Source organism: Chiloscyllium plagiosum, chromosome 25, assembly GCF_004010195.1.
Source record: "Chiloscyllium plagiosum isolate BGI_BamShark_2017 chromosome 25, ASM401019v2, whole genome shotgun sequence".
In the NCBI taxonomy this organism is placed as follows: domain Eukaryota; kingdom Metazoa; phylum Chordata; class Chondrichthyes; order Orectolobiformes; family Hemiscylliidae; genus Chiloscyllium; species Chiloscyllium plagiosum.
Genome location: NC_057734.1, coordinates 3,642,751 through 3,657,809, shown reverse-complemented (window position 1 = coordinate 3,657,809; position 15,059 = coordinate 3,642,751). Strand labels below are relative to the sequence as shown.

The window sequence follows — 15,059 nt, the reverse complement described above, 5'->3', positions numbered from 1 at the left end:
ACTTTGCTAGAATTGTGTAATTGTGACTTGAGTAGTCCAAAGCTACTTTGCTGAATTTGAGTGATGATTTTATTTCCTGTCATGAGGGATGTACATTTGCCACCTGTACAATATTTTGGGGTACTTCAGTTTTTTTTTCCTCTCCACAGGTTGCAGGCATGATACATTTCTCTGAAGCAACTGGTCGACAGCAGTCCGACCTGAACAAAGTTATGATTAAAAAACTTAATGATGCGCTGGAATCAGCTGAGAGTGAGGCTTGCACACAATCCATGTTTAACCTTACTGCTTTGCTTATCAGCAGCAAAGGTGAGGGATACAACACTGAAATACATCCTACCTTACAAAAAATTATAGGCTGCATTGCATAACATGACCTGTGTCATAAGTAATAAGTCATATTAAAATTGACCTTTGAATTGGCAAGGCACTTTATTTTACAGTAACTGAGTGCTTGATAATTGAATTGTTGATGTCAAAAGAGTGAACTTGTTGGAAGTTTAGCAGTACTAAACCCTAGTGTGAATGTTTTGTACCTCCTCAGTGAAGATCACCTAATTTACTTTTAGCTTAAGTCAAGCTATTCCTTAGAATGTCCTGTGGCATCGAACAAAAAGCTAACCACATAAAGCTTTATTGTAGCACTTTATAGTTAAAAATGCTCATCCTTCATCCCCACCTGTTCTGTTATGGAGTATCTAATGCAGAATGAGATATGTTTTAAATAAATTAACTGGGAGAACTTGGATGTGAATATGGGATAAATGATTAGTAAGTTTACAGGTGAGGCCAACATTGATGGTGTCGTGGACAGTGAAGAAGTTTACCTTGAGAGTACAATGGGACCTCGATCAGATGGGCTGAGGAGTGACAGATGGAGTTAAATTGAGATGAATGTGAGGTGCTGCATTTTGGTAAGGCAAGTCAAGGCAAGACGTATACACTTAATGGTGATGTCCTGGGGAGTGTTGCTGAACAAAAAGATTTTAAGGTATAGGTTCACAGTTCCTCGTAATTGGAATCGCAGATGGACAGGTTAGTGAAAAAAGCACTTGGTACATTTGCCTGTATTGGTCAGTACATTGAGTATAGGAATTGGGAGGTCATATTGCAGCTGTACAGGAAATTGCTGTAGGAAAGATGCTGTGAAACTTGAAAGGATTCAGAAAAGATTTACAAGGATGTTGCCAGGGTTGGAGGATTTGAGCTATAGGGAGAGGCTGAATAGGTTGGGGCTATTTTCCCTGGAGCACTGGAGGCTGAGGGGAGACCTTATAGAAGTTTATAAAATCATGAGGAGCATTTTTAGGGTGCATAGTGAAGGTCTTTTACCTAGAGTAAGGGAATCCAAAACTAGAGGGTATATGTTCAGGATGAGAAGGGAAAAATTTAACAGGGACCTAAGGGGTGTAACTTTCTCTCACAGGGTGGTAGTGTGTTTGGAATGACCTGTCAGAGGAAGTGGTGGAGGCTGGTACAATTACAAAATTTAAAAGGCATCTGGATAGGTATATGAATAGGAAGGGTTTGGAGGGATATGGGCGAAATGCTGGCAAATGGGACTAGAATAATTTAGGATATGGAAGAGTCGGCATGGAAGAGTTGGACCGAAGGGTCTGTTTCTGTGCTGTACATCTCTCTGACTCGGCGAGTTGAAAATAAGCCCCAAAATGTGATATTTTATTTCTATGCAAGAAGAATTTTGTTTTTAAAGACAGTGCATATGTTCCAACTGGAGCGCCAGATTGTTCCATGTGTACATCAGCAAGACCCTTCAAGCTGACTATTTTAATTATTTAACAGTATATCTGTACAATGGATGATGTTTCAGTAGTGATGTACTGCATCTCTTAAGTTCAGTTTGAACAGATGCTGACATTTAGTAGGCCTTATAATTTGTTAGCCGTTTTATTTGCAATATAAGTCAAGCTGAAGGTTTTTGATCAATAATTGCACCCGACTCTGGATCCTTAATTTTAAAGCTCCATCGTTTATCACTAATACTTGAGATTGTTTAACTCTTTTAGCTGTTTAAATGAATAATTATGCACATTCATGTAAAGCATTCATTTTCTTTTCTGGCCCTGATACAGTTTGTGACCCTCAACTCCTCCATCATCTGTGCTGGGCTCCTCTGCGTATGTTTACAGCATTGGGCATGGAAACTGCTGTGGCTTGTTGGGAATGGCTGCTGGCTGCAAAGAATGGCATAGAGGTTCCAGTAAGTATTATGCCGTCAATTAATGTCGTTATTTAAAAGCACGTCACAAAAATCAATCCCTCATTGTTCTATACCATTCGCTGTCATTCAGGCAAGCAAAGTGCAACTCTGTCTTCTTGCAAGAATTTTAGTTTGAACATTGCAAAACGATGTTACTCAGTGCTACACTTTCAGTGGGCGAGATTGAATTTTGGAAATGCAGCAATCTGGCCATGATCTGTAGCTGCATGTTGAATTATAGCTAGTTCTACACTGACAGTGTGGTTAACTCACAAGGCAGAGAGGAGAAGTTAGTGAGTTGCCTTTGAGCAGTCATCGCGATATTTATTTTTTGACTTTTTGAACATTTCAGATTGAATTGATTTTTAGAATGCATTTATCCTTGTTTCTCTGAACGCTTGTGATTTTGTTAGGATGCCAGCAATAAGAATAGCAGAACTATTTTATAAAGATTTAATCTGAAATGCTGGATTTAGAAAAAGATCATCATATTTTGTCTTTGATCCATTAAGATTTTTTCATTTGGTAATTATAGTAGATTAGGAGAAAGTGAGGCCTGCAGATACTGGAGATCAGTCGCAGAAAAGTGTGGCGCTAGAAAAGCACAGCAGGACAGGCAGCATCTGAGGAGCACTTTTTGCATATTTCTGATGAAGGGCTAATGCGCAAAATGTCAATCCTCTTGCTCCTCAGATGCTACCTGACCTCCTGAGCATTTCCAGTGCCACACTTTTCGACTGAAGTTATAATAGATGTTTGCTACAGAAAGGCTTAGAATATTTATTAGAATTAGAATCCCTACAGTATGCAAACAGGCCCTTCGGCCCAACAAATCCACACCAACCCTCCAAAGAGTAACTCACCCAGACCCATTCTCCTACCCTATATTTACCCCTGACTAATGCACCTAACCTATACATCCCTATGGGCAAGTTAGAATGGCCAATCCACCTGACCTGCACATCTTTGGACTATGGGAGGAAACCCACGCAGACACAGGGAGAACATGCAAACACCACACAGACAGTCACCCGAGGCTGGAATCGAACGTGGGTCCCTGGTGTTGTGAGGCAGCAGGGCTAACCACTGAGCCACCGTGCCACATAAAATTAATAAAATGTTGATTCATTATTTGAAGCTGTGGGACTAGTTCTCTGACATGGTAAATGAAGGCACAATCATTCAATCATTAGTAACCAGAAAATTCCTGATTTGATCTGTAGTTGAGTTGATTTTGCTCCTCCAGGGCTGGAAAGGGTTGTGGGTGGGGTGGGGGGGTGGGAAGTGGGTGGAAAGCTGACTACTTAGGAGTTGTCGAATCATGCAGCATAGAAAAAGAGGCCCTTCAGCCCATCATGTCTATGCTGACTAACAAATAATAAACTATACTAATTCCATTGACCAGCACTTGGTCTTTAGCCTACTGTGCCCTGGCATTTTAACTACTCCAGTTGTTTCTTAAATGTTGTGAGAGCAATTGTCTTCGCCACTGCCAGGAACACGATCCATTATATCTATCAGCCTCTGGGTGAAAAAGGGTTTCTTCAGATCTCCTCTGAACTACCTACTCCTCACTTTAAATTTATGCCCTCTAGTTTTAGACATGTCTGCTGTGGGGAAGAGATTCTCATGATCTGCTCTGCCTATGCCTCCTAATTTCATATCCCTCAATCAGATCCTGCTCAACCTACTCTGCTCCAGGGAACATAAACCCAGCCTGTCCAGGCCATCCTCATAACTGAGTCTGTTCATCCCAGGAGGCATCCTGGTGCAGCTCCTCTGCATCTTCTCCAGTGAATCCTGTCCTTCTGATAGTGGGGAGAAAGTGAGGACTGCAGATGCTGGAGATCAGAGTCGAAACATGTGGCAATGGAAAGGCAAAGTAGGTCAGACAGCATCTGAAGAGCAGGAGAGTCGAATCAATGTTTTGGGTATAAGGCCTTCATCAGGAATAGTGTGGTGACCAGAACTGCACAGAGTACGCCATCAGTGGCCTAACCAATGTTTTATCAAGTTGTAATCTATGCTGGCTAATGAAAACAAGCATTCCATATGCCCTCTTCACCACACTGTCTACCTGTGCTGACACCACCAGGGATCTGTGAACTTATATACCAAGATCTCCATGTGCTTCAGTACTCCCTAGGGACCTATCATTCCTTATGTAAATCCTTCCAATATTAGACCGCCCAAAATGCATCACCTTGCACTTATCAGGATTAAATTTCAACTGCCATTGCTCTGCCCAATTTACTAAGTGATCAACATCAAACTGTAAACTGAGACCACCTTACCTTCAACAACACCACTAATTTTGTGCCATCACTCAACTACCTTCACATCCAAGGTGTTAATGTACATAACAAACAGCAAGGATCCCAGTCCCTATTGCTGAGTGTTTTCAAGTGACTCCACATGTTCGGTGAGGTCACATTTCTACTATGGTGCCCTGCATGAATTACAACAAGTTTGGAGGAGAAAGAGGAAAAGGGTATATTTCATAATTTCAGACCATTTCTGCTTCAGTGCTTTGTATGCACGTCTTTTCAGGGTCAGTGTGCAACAGCCACATTTTCATCAATATGAATGTCCCACACAGAGCAGAAACTGCTATTTGTGAAGGCCTTATGCGTAGTTTCAAATGACTGTCATTTTATTTTGTAAACAAAATACTGTGGATACTGGAGGCTCACAGAGCATATGGATGCTTAAACCCCTAGTTAAGAAGGGAGGGAGACAGAAAACAGGAAACTATAGGCCAGTTAGCCTGACTTTGGTCATTGGTAAGATTTTAAAGTCCATTATTAAGGATGAGATTGTGGAGTACAGAGAAAGGACAAAGGCGGGGCGTGTTTTGTTCAGATAACCGATGCCATAGATAACATAGTTAGCCAAGCATTGCGACCTTGCAATCTTGTTCAGATAATTCAAAATTTGTTTAATTGAATGCCGAGTACTCTAAGTTCCTCTGTATCTGGAAGTGCGTGATAAAATGGAGCAAAGTCAGCACAGCTTCTGAAAGGGAGATCATGTCTGACAAATCTGTTGGAAGCCTTTGAGGTGGTAACAAGCAAGTGAAACAAAGGAGAGCCAGTCGACTCTATCTGTTTGGATTTGCAGAAGGTCTTAGACAAGGTGCAGCACAGGAGGCTGCTAACTGAAATAAGAGTCCATGATGTTAGGGGCAATGATAGAGGACTGGCTGACTGGCAGAAGGCAGAGAGTTAGGATTTCGAGATCTTTTTCAGGTTGGCAGCTAGTGACTCGTAGCCTTCTGCAAAGGTTAGCGTTGGGACCACAACTGTTCATATTATACGTTAACGATCTGGACAAAGGAGCTGAGGGCATTGTTGCCATGTTTACAGATGACAAAAAGATAAGTAGAGGGAGAGGTTGTGGAAGTGTGGAGGCTGCAGAAGGACTTGAACAAACTAAGGGGGTTGGCAAAGAAGTGGCAGGTGGAACACTGGGAAAATGAGAGGTTATGCACTTCAGTTGGAAGAATAGAGGTGTAGTCTATTTTCTAAACACAGAAAGGCTTCAGAATTCTGAAGCACAAAGGGACTTGGGAGCCCTAGTTCAGGGTTCTCTTAAGGTTAACATGCAGGTTCAGTTGGCAGTTAGGAAGGCAAATGCAATGTTAGCATTGATCTCAACAGGACTAAACTACAGGAGCAGGGATGTACTGCTGAGGCTGTATAAAGCTCTGGTCAGACTGCAGTTGGAATATTGTGAGCAGTTTTGGGTCCCATACCACAGGAATAACATGCTGTATTGGAGGGAGTCCAAAGGAGGTTTACAAGAATGATCCTGGGGATGAGGGGCTTGTTGTGAGGAGCGGTTAAGGACCCTGAGTTGTTACACGATGGAGTTTCGAAGGGTTATGGGATGGGGGGGTGGGTTTTGATTGAAGCTTACAGAATACTGAGAGGCCTGGATGGAGTGGACGTGGTGAAGGTGTTTCCACTCGTAGGCGAGACTAGAGCCCGAGGGCACAGCCTCAATGAAGGGGTAACCCTTTAGAATTGTGATGAGGAGGAATTTTGCTACCTCGAGGGTGGTGAATCTGTGGAACTCAGGGCTGCAGGCCCTGTGGAGGCCATCTCATTGAGAGTTTCTTAGTCATTGGTAAGGGGATCAAAGGTCACGGGAGAAGGCAGGTGAATGGGGTTGAGAAATATATCAGCCATGATCAAATGGCAGAGGAGAAGCAATGGGCTGAATGACTAATTTTGCTGTTATGGTCTTATTGTTGAAATCTGAAACAAACATGAAACCTTCTGGGGAAAAAAGAGAGTTCTTGGTACCTTGATTGTAGGAAAAACCCATCTGGTTCATTAATATCTTTTCGGGAAGAAAACTGCTATCCAACCTGGTTTGGCCTCATTATGACTCCAGAGCCAGAGCAATTAGGGATGGGAGCAAAAGCTTGGTCAGCCAGCAACACAGATGTCCTGGAAATGAATATTTAAAAAGTCAAATAAGACTCTTCAGTTTTGATGTAAACTCTGTTTCCCTCTCCATTGATGCTGCCACACTGACCGACTGAATTTCTGCAGTATTTTCTGTGTTTGTGACCAATTTTGTTTGACAACTAATGAAAAAGTTTTTGATCTTAAATGCGACCATCTTTTTCATCAATTGTTCTTTATTTATTGATTGCAAGAAGAAACAGCTGTTGTTACCTTTTGCAGTTTATGCGTGAAATGGTTGGAGCCTGGCAGATGACAGTGCAACAGAAGATTGGTCTTTTCTCAGAAGACAAGAAAGAAGCAGATCCTTTGGCAGCTTCAGAGCAGAGCCAGCCCAAACCCTGTCCCCCAGAAGTTACACCCCACCACATCTGGATAGAGGCAAGTGTATGGCATTTAGAAGAATTTGGGGTATTTTGTAGAAACCTATAAAATTTCTCACAAGGTAAATGCAAGAAGCATGTTCCCAACGACTGGAAAGTCCAGAATCAGGGGCACAGTCTAAGGTTATGTAGTAAGCCATTTATTACTGAAATTAGGTCTTCACCCTGAGAGTCATGTGTCTGTGAAGCTCAATGCCATAGAAGGTGGTAAGGCCAAAGTATTGAATGTTTTGAGGAAGGAGTCAGATTTAATTCTTAGAGTTAAAGGGGTTTAAGGGTATGGGGGAGAAAGCAGGAACAGGGGACTGAGTTGGATGATCAGCCACGATCATATTGAATGGTGGAGCAGGCTCGAAGGGCCGAATGGCCTTCTGCTCCTATTTTCTGCCCTCTGTCCTGCAATACTCAGTGAAAATGAGAAGGTGCTTGTAAGCCATTTTGGCTCATAAACTGACCTTAGTATTATAGCATTTTCTAATTCTTGAGTATTCAGTACAAGTATGATCTAAAATTGTCAATATATGCTTAAAACACTCCCAGAATAATATAAAGGCTAAATAATATAAACGGTAATCTGAGGCAGATGGGCACTTTTCATTACCAGTAGTGACCGTGTTAAGGCCTTTCATGAGTCTTCGCAATATGCGGTGAGATGATTCAATCAGGTTAACCATTATCCCTCAGGATGGCTTAGATGTGCTATATTTCAGAATCAGGTTTGCATAGTGAACAAATAGTTCAGCATCTAATTATGAGATTGCTCACAAGGTCATTCTTAAAACATGTGAAACTGTGCATTCCCAGTGTGAATATTGACTAGTGTAAGTAGATTTGGGGTTGTCAGCAGTAGGAACACTCTTGGCTCATTTAATACACTCAGAGTCCTACAGCATAGAGATAGGCCCTTTGGCCCAAACTGGTGTGGGGTGACCTTATAGAGGTTTACAAAATTATGAGGGGCATGGATAGGATAAATAGACTAAGTCTTTTCCCTGGGGTCGGGGACTCCGGAACTAGAGGGCATAGGTGTAGGGTGAGAGGGGAAAGATATAAAAGAGACCTAAGGGACAATGTTTTCACATCGAGGGTGGTACGTGCATGGAATGAGCTGTCAGAGGAAGTGGTGGAGGCTGGTGCAATTGCAGCATTTAAGAGGCATCTGGATGGGTATATGAATAGGAAGGGTTTGGAGGGATATGGGCCGGTTGCTGGCAGGTGGGACTAGATTGGGTTTGGATATCTGGTTAGCATGGATAGGTTGGACCGAATGATCTGTTTCCATGCTATACGTCTCTATGACTATGACTCTATGGTCCATGCCGACCAAAATGTCCATCCATTCTAACCCCATTTCCCTGCACTTGGCCCATATCCTTCTAATCCTTTACTATACATATATTTGTCCAAATGCCTTTTAAATGTTGTTCATGTATTCTCCTCAACCACTTCTGACAGTTCATTCCAAAAAAGTTCCCTTTTATTCTTTCCCTTCTAACCTTAAACTGATGACCTCTAGTGATTCCCCAACCCTGGGAAAAAGACTGAGTACATTCACCCTACCCATGCCTCTCTATAAAATTCCTCCTCTCAGTCTCCTACGCTCTAAAGTAAAAAAAGTCTTAACTTGACCAACCCCTCCCTATAACTCACACCCTTGAGTCCGGGCAACATCCTTGTAAATTTCTTCTGCACTCTTTCCAGTTTAATAACATCCTTCCTATAGCAAAGTGACCAAAACTGAACACAATACTCCAAATGTAGCCTCACCATCGTACTGTACAACTGCAACACAACTTCACAACTTCTATACTCAGTGCCTTGACTGATGAAGGCCAGTGTGCCAAAAGCCTCCTTCACTGCCTTGTCTACCTATGACTCGACTTTCAGGGAACTGTGCACCTGGACTCCAAGGTCCCTCTTGGTTCCACTACACACCTTGAGGCCCTACCATGCACCACGAAACTCCTACTTTGACTTGACTTTGCAAAATGCAAGACCTCACACTTTTCTATATTAAACTCTATTTGCCTTTTCTCAGCCCACTTCCCCAGTTGATCAAGGTCCTGCTGCAATTTCTGATAACCTCCCTCTTTGTTTACAATACCTCCTATTTTAGTGTCATCTGCAAACTTGCTAATCACCCTTTGCACCTTCTCATCCAAATCATTGATATAGATAACAAGCAGCAATGGGCCCAGCACTGACCTTTGAGGCACTTCACTGGTCACAGCTCTCTAGTCCAACAAGCATTCTTCCACTATTACCCTCAGCTTCCTAACAACAAGCCAGTTGTGTATCCAATTTGCCTTGTGATCTAACCTTCCAGAACAAACTGCCATGTGGAACCTTATCAAAGGCCTTACTGAAATCCATATAGACCATGTCTATTGCCCTGCCCTTGTCAACCTTCCTGGTCATTTCATCAAAAAACCCTGACAAGTTTGTGAAGCATGATCTCCCACACACAAAGCCATGCTCATGACTCCTAACCAAACCCTGTCTTTCCAAATGCATGTATATTTTGTCTTTCAGAATCTTCTTAAGTAACTTCCCTACCACAGATGTTAGGCTGACTGGTCTATAGTTCCCACGTTTCCAAAGATGAGTACATCGGGGAAAAGGAGCTAATTGACAGTCCCATTTCAAATGTGTCATGAGCTCAGGATGAAGGGAAGGATGTTCTTACATGCAGTTGAGGATCCAGCTATAGGAAATGTATAGTTTACATACTGTAAAAATATACCAAGGGTAATGTGTGTTGTTCTATTAAAGGATTGTTTCTCATAGAATGCATCAACAACATTTGTGAGAGCTGATTCTAATGGGGATCCCATGGCGACAGCATTTATTTTGGGCATACTTGCTCCTTAGTGTCATTGAAAAAGATCTGCATGAGTTGCTGAGATCATTAGTTCAATGAATGTGGATTCATGCAACATTGGCAGGTCTGGATTACCATGATATAATGCTGCACTGTTGATGTTTATGGCTTTTCCTTTCGCGGCTACATTGGTGAATAGGCTAGCAACGTCAAAAGTGCACACGGGCTCTACATAGTTATTGAAGTGGAAATCCTGTATGATATTTGCAAATGTGAAGGAATCCTTCACCTTGTAAGTGGAAAACATGTTTAAAATTAGTTGAAGCAATTCAGCCAACCATTCTATCAGTTCTTGTTGTGTAGAGCCAGCCATAGATAAGGGACATCACATTCACATGTTTGGGTAGCCCATGCATACCCAGAATTCGGTGAGTTGTGAGGATGAACACGATCACAGATATCTCCCACTTTTTTTTAAGCTTGATTTCATGTATGGCTATGCTGAGCAGCAGGTTCATTGGATTCAAACTTGAACCTGTCATTAAGAAATGCATGCGTTTTGTTGATATAGTCATGTTTGTTAAGCATGACAATTTTAGTCCCTTTGGCAGGTTTAGTAATATGCATGTCTAAGTTGCCCTTGAGACCCCTCAACGCTGCCAGGTTTTCACATTGCCCGTGAAAATTGGATAACCCATTTGCATGCACTAGATCAGATAGGCAAACCTTCAACAATTCACCATCTTCATTGGGAACTGGTTTGTAGAGGGATACCTGGAGTTCAACTCAGAAAATGTCTGTCCTGAATGTGAGATGAAAGCACATAAAACTGAAGCCACGACGGAGGGCAGACTCCTCACTTTCAGACTGGTATTTGGTCAGAGAGATTTATGAAGAGCTTAATGACATCATTCTGCTGACAACTAATTTAGGATTCAGTCAGTTCATAATGTGGTGCACTTGTGTTTGCTAGAAGCTCCATATGTTAATACACTGAGCCCTGTTCTTTGCAGGGGGATATAGTATATACGTACACAGCTCCTACTCCAACTCCAAACAAGACCAGCCATTCACTTATTCATTTCTCAGGGTAGTACCCCGACCAGTCAGACTCAATCAACATAAGATTTAAACAAAGCTGGCAATTGATTGCGAATCAGCATTAGTGGGTGCATTGTAAGACTTGTTGTATCATTTTGAACAGCGCATCCATTTATTTTTCAAACAAGCTCACTTTTGCCTCTGTCATCTGAAAGGGAAAACCATTGCAAAGATGTGTGCTGAATGCATTGAATCCAATGAGCTGATCTGGCCTTTACCTTATGATTGCTAAAAGTACATGTATTACGTGTGCTTTTCTGTTTAGTTCCTGCTGCAAAGGTTTGAGATTGCAAAGTACTGCAGTGCAGACCAAGTGGAGATCTTCGGTAGCCTGCTGCAGCGTTCTCTCTCCTTAAATGTTGGAGGATCCAAAGGAAGTTTGAACAGACACGTTGCAGCCATTGGGCCAAGATTCAAGTAAGTGCAGTGTGACTACAGTGGAAATTGCATCAATGATCATGACGATCGTGTGTACTTCAAAAATGTATGATGGAAAAGATCTTATGGTTGAAATTAGCAGATCTGTTCTCTTCCCTAGAAAATGCTGGAGGCTGTGTGATTGAATTTATTCAAGGCAAGCTTATATAAATTTTTGATAGGCAGAGGCGTCAGACAGACTTGGGGCCCAATTGGCCTACCCTTGCTGCTAAGCCCTTTATTTACAGTATTCTGCTGATGCTGTGCGCTAGTTGGCAAATGATAACAGTAATGAATGGCATAACCTCATTAGGCTGAGTCTCCCCTTTCCTTCAGACCTTGTGGAGACCTTTCGCCACCTGCTTGGTACCTTCTCTAATGACTTTTTCACACAGGGCTGCCACAGGGGAGGGCAAATGGGATCAAAATTACTGTAAATTTTCATTAACGTCAGTGCAATTTCCACCATCATCTCACTACAATTTCAAGCGATCTAACTGCTTTTGTTTTTGTCACTCCAGGTTACTGACTCTCGGTCTTGCATTGTTGCATGCTGATGTTATTTCCAATGCAACAATTCGGAATGTGCTGAGGGAGAAAGTCTATTCCACTGCCTTTGACTATTTCAGGTAAACACTATCATATTGTTCAAGTGCAAAATCCGTGCATTTATTTTCTGTGCAGTCGCACAAACATTTCAGTTTACTTTTGATTAATTATTTCAGTGTTGCACCAAAGTATCCCACGCAAGAGGAGAAGAGACTGCGTGAAGATATCAGCATTATGATCAAGTTTTGGACAGCCATGTTCTCTGATAAGAAGTACCTTAATGCAAACCAACTTGTCCCTCCTGGTAAAGTTGTCCTCCTTGTCAAAACCTCATTTAAATGAATGGAAGGGGACTCTATTTTTTTTCCCCCACATGTCAAATGGAGACTGGGAAGACCTATCTGGCATAAGTATCTAAATTTTCAAAGGATGCTTGGAGCAGGTGAAGGGATGTCATGTTGAAAATGTTGCTAACTTTATTGGACACTGGGAAATTAGTCACGTGGAAGAAAAGTTCAGGCAGTGGTTAGGGTATTTAAGTATACGTTTAGTCTGGAACTGTAGTTACCCTATGAAGCTGCCTAGATTTATTTTAAGATTAATTGAAGTATATATGTATAGATGTTTATTTAGACTACAATTATGCATACAGCTTCTTTCTATATTGGATGAATTGAATAAATTCTGTATGACCTTTCTATTATTAAAAGAGAAAGTAAAGGCAAAAGCACATTGAAGTTTTAACCATTGAAGCAAATTCTTCTTCGTAGCAGAGGCTTTAAATGATACGAAGTTGCACAGTTGAAGTGTTGCTTTTGTTGAAATGTAAGCACATCGCTAAAGTCCAAGTCCAATTACAGGACCTATTAAAACATAGAATAAGAAAGGATTATTGGATATGTCAAAGCCATTGCTCCTCCAGACTATGTGAAATCTAGTCTATCAATGGATGTAGGTTTGCTCGCTGAGCTGGAAGGTTCATTTCCAGATGTTTCATCACCCTGCTAGGTAACATCTTCAGTGGGCCTCCAGGTGAAGCACTGCTGCTGGTTCCTGCTTTCTACTTATATGTTTGGCTTTCTTTGGGTTGGTGATGTCACTTCCTGTTCTTTTTCTCAGGGGGTGGTGGATGGGGTCTAACTCAATGTGTTTGTTGATAGAGTTCCAGTTGGAATGCCATGCTTCTAGGAATTCTCATGCGTGTCTCTGTTTGGCTTGTCCTAAGATGGATGTGTTGTCCCAGTTGAAGTGGTGTCCGTCCTTATCTGTATGTAAGGATACTAGTGAGAGAGGGTCATGTCATTTTGTGGCTAGCTGGAGTTCATGTATCCTGGTGGCTAGTTTTCTGCCGGTTTGTCCAACGTAGTGTTTGTTACAGTTCTTACATGGTATTTTGTAAATTACGTTAGTTTTGCTTGTCTGTATAGGGTCTTTCAAGTTCATTAGCTGCTGTTTTAGTGTGTTGGTGGGCTATGATAATGTCAAGGGGTCTGAGTAGTCTGGCAGTCATTTCTGAGATGGAACCCATTTTTTTTGAATACGCGGTATGGGTAATTTTCCTCTGCTCTGCGTAGTTCCTCTGTGTTGCACTATGTGTTGGCTCGTTGAAATAATGTTCTGATGCAGCACACATCCTCACATCCACAAACGAAGCTGCATTTGTATTCAAAAAGAATGGGTACCCAATGAACACAGTCCACCAATTTCTCAGCAACAAACCCAAACAAGCAGACAAAACACATCCAGGTATCCTAGCCACTCTCCCCTACATCGAAAACATCTCAGAAATGACTGCCAGACTACTCAGACTACTCACACTAACAAGCACTACATTGGACAAACAGGCAGAAAACTAGCCACCAGGATACATGAACTCCAACTAGCCACAAAATGACATGACCCTCTCTCACTGCTATCCTTACATACAGATAAGGAAGGACACCACTTCGACTGGGACAACACATCCATCTTAGGACAAGCCAAACAGAGACACGCATGAGAATTCCTAGAAGCATGGCATTCCAACTGGAACTCTATCAACAAACACATTGAGTTAGACCCCATCCACCACCCCCTGAGAAAAAGAACAGGAAATGACATCTCCACAGGAAATGACATCATCGACCCAAAGAAAGCCAAACATATAAGTAGAAAGCAGGAACCAGCAACAGTGCTTCACCTGGAGGCCCATTGAAGATGTTACCTAGTAGGGTGACAAAACATCTGGAAATGAACCTTCCAGCTTAGCGAGCAAACTTACATCCAGAACCTCAACCTGAGCTACTAATCTTCTCAAAATTCACTGGTCTATCAATAAATGTAATAGTTGAGAAAAATTTTACAAATTTTTCCCTATCTCTAAAATTTAAGCGGCCAAATTCTATCACTTAATCAGTTGATTTCTTTGCATATCATCCTGATTCCAGCATTCACTTGTTATGTTACATCCAATATTTGGTCATCTCTTTCTGTACTCACTTTATATCCCTTAATCTCGTTCTGATACTTTGTTGTCTTATGGTGTGGAATTATTTCCCTATAACTTCTCAATCCTTTTCTCCTCCTCAAAGATCCTCCTTAAATCCATCTTTTTGGGCAAGCTTGTGCCAATTTATCAAGTATTACTTTGCTACAGCTTCTATATTTTCCTCTGGGTCTCTATTAAGCTCCACTTGACTTCCTATACTAAGTGCGGATTTAAAGGAGCATTATTGATCATATATTCAACCAATTCTTTGATCCAGCTGTTAATCTGCACCATCGCTCTAAGTTTAAACTAAATCCTGTTAAACTGAGAGGCTTCTATCCAGCTCTCGTCTACATTCCATTGCTGCAAAATTTGAAAGAATATGAATCGTGATTGATCATCTTATTCCTCATAAATTAAATTTTGAGTGTTTCTCGTAACTGAGAGAAAATCAAGCAAGCAAATAGGTTAGTTTTTATAGTACATTGTTCCAAAGCCCCTTCAATAATGCAATTTGCATTGTATTTCTTTCCAGCCTAGTATCTTGCTATCATCAAACTTGATAAAATAGGTTGAGAATTGTCTTCTGAAATATCTCCCTTTTTCACCCAGTCTCTCTCTCCCACCC

At 41.6% G+C, this 15,059-nt stretch overlaps 1 protein-coding gene across 2 annotated transcripts in view; it reads left to right on the top strand.

The window, feature by feature from the left end:
- The window catches only part of LOC122562514 (phosphatidylinositol 4-kinase alpha-like), a 176,126-nt gene that overhangs the window by 113,214 nt on the left and 47,853 nt on the right, over positions 1–15,059 (top strand). For both annotated transcript variants that reach the window (XM_043715377.1, XM_043715376.1), the window contains 6 exons: positions 150–309; positions 2,094–2,221; positions 6,916–7,074; positions 11,264–11,415; positions 11,937–12,044; positions 12,141–12,268. In XM_043715377.1, coding sequence (XP_043571312.1) covers positions 150–309; positions 2,094–2,221; positions 6,916–7,074; positions 11,264–11,415; positions 11,937–12,044; positions 12,141–12,268 — 835 coding nt within the window. The remainder of the gene's footprint in view (positions 1–149; positions 310–2,093; positions 2,222–6,915; positions 7,075–11,263; positions 11,416–11,936; positions 12,045–12,140; positions 12,269–15,059) is intronic.